The sequence below is a fragment of the Xyrauchen texanus genome, chromosome 2, assembly GCF_025860055.1.
Source record: "Xyrauchen texanus isolate HMW12.3.18 chromosome 2, RBS_HiC_50CHRs, whole genome shotgun sequence".
NCBI lineage: Eukaryota > Metazoa > Chordata > Actinopteri > Cypriniformes > Catostomidae > Xyrauchen > Xyrauchen texanus.
Window position 1 is genome coordinate 6237177 of NC_068277.1, and position 1007 is coordinate 6238183.

A 1007-nucleotide genomic window follows, 5' to 3' on the forward strand; every position below is an offset into this window, starting at 1 on the left:
ACAAATTTGCTCATGTACATTCGTTGTTGTATGATCAATGACTTTCACACAAATCACAAGTAAACAGTATATTACCAGCTCATTAACTATACTTTTCACCCTGTTCCTCCCACAATGATATCTTATGACACCTAAACACTTTTATTAGTGCAGTACTTGTACAATACATCATTTGCATTATACTGTATAACCAACTACATTTACAAGCCTGTTGCCGTATGATTAAATTGCATGGTAGCTCAATTGACAGAGCGCTGCCCTTGTGATGCAATGAACCTGAGGGAGTCCTGAGGGTCATGTGCATCTATACGCGAGTCGAAAGTGTCATAGAAGGACCACAGAATGACATGGTTGCATTAGCTTTTGCATTTTTCATGTCACTATTGAATTTTTTTGACACTGTCGGTTAGGTTTAGGTTTGTGGTTTAGTGTATGGAGATTGTTTTGTTGATTTAAAACTTGATAGAGCATTAACCTTAAAAACCTTTACTGTTTAGGAGAAATATTTACTCGCTTTTAGCGCCCCCTAGTGGAAATTGTATCTCGGAACTGCTGCGATACGTGTAAGGAACCAAATGGCATTTTGCACAGTCCCATACTTTTCACAAAATCATGCTGAAATTCACAGAAAATATTTATGTGTTTTTACTGGGAACACGCACTTGTTGTGGGTGTGAATGATGCGTTGCGATTGACTGCCTGGCTGACAGCAGGGGGTGGAGGTGGCATTGTGGGTGGAGTCGACCTGGGCTGGGTTTTGACATCAGCAGGTGAATCTGGCATCGTTCCAGCCTTCTGTCCTGTGCTACCTGCAGATATAAAGTGATAGTGTATTAGATTAGCGGACACAACACAGTTATTTTCTTTTTAGAGGTCTTTACTAAGGCAAGCATCACTATTACCATTGCTCATACTTAGAATGAAGGATTTGAGCAAACCCCTAACCCTACATATAGTATTTGTGCTATAAACATAACTCAAAATGTGCTGTTTGTTGAGGAGAGGCA

At 39.9% G+C, this 1007-nt stretch overlaps 1 protein-coding gene across 1 annotated transcript in view; it reads right to left on the bottom strand.

Annotated features, from left to right (window-relative positions):
* The window catches only part of LOC127619475 (protein CBFA2T3-like), a 29898-nt gene extending 29106 nt beyond the window's left edge, over window positions 1–792 (bottom strand). The window contains exon 1 of the mRNA XM_052092328.1: window positions 663–792. Within this exon, the coding sequence (XP_051948288.1) occupies window positions 663–783 (121 nt within the window). The 5' untranslated portion in view covers window positions 784–792. The remainder of the gene's footprint in view (window positions 1–662) is intronic.
* Window positions 793–1007: the final 215 nt, after the last annotated feature.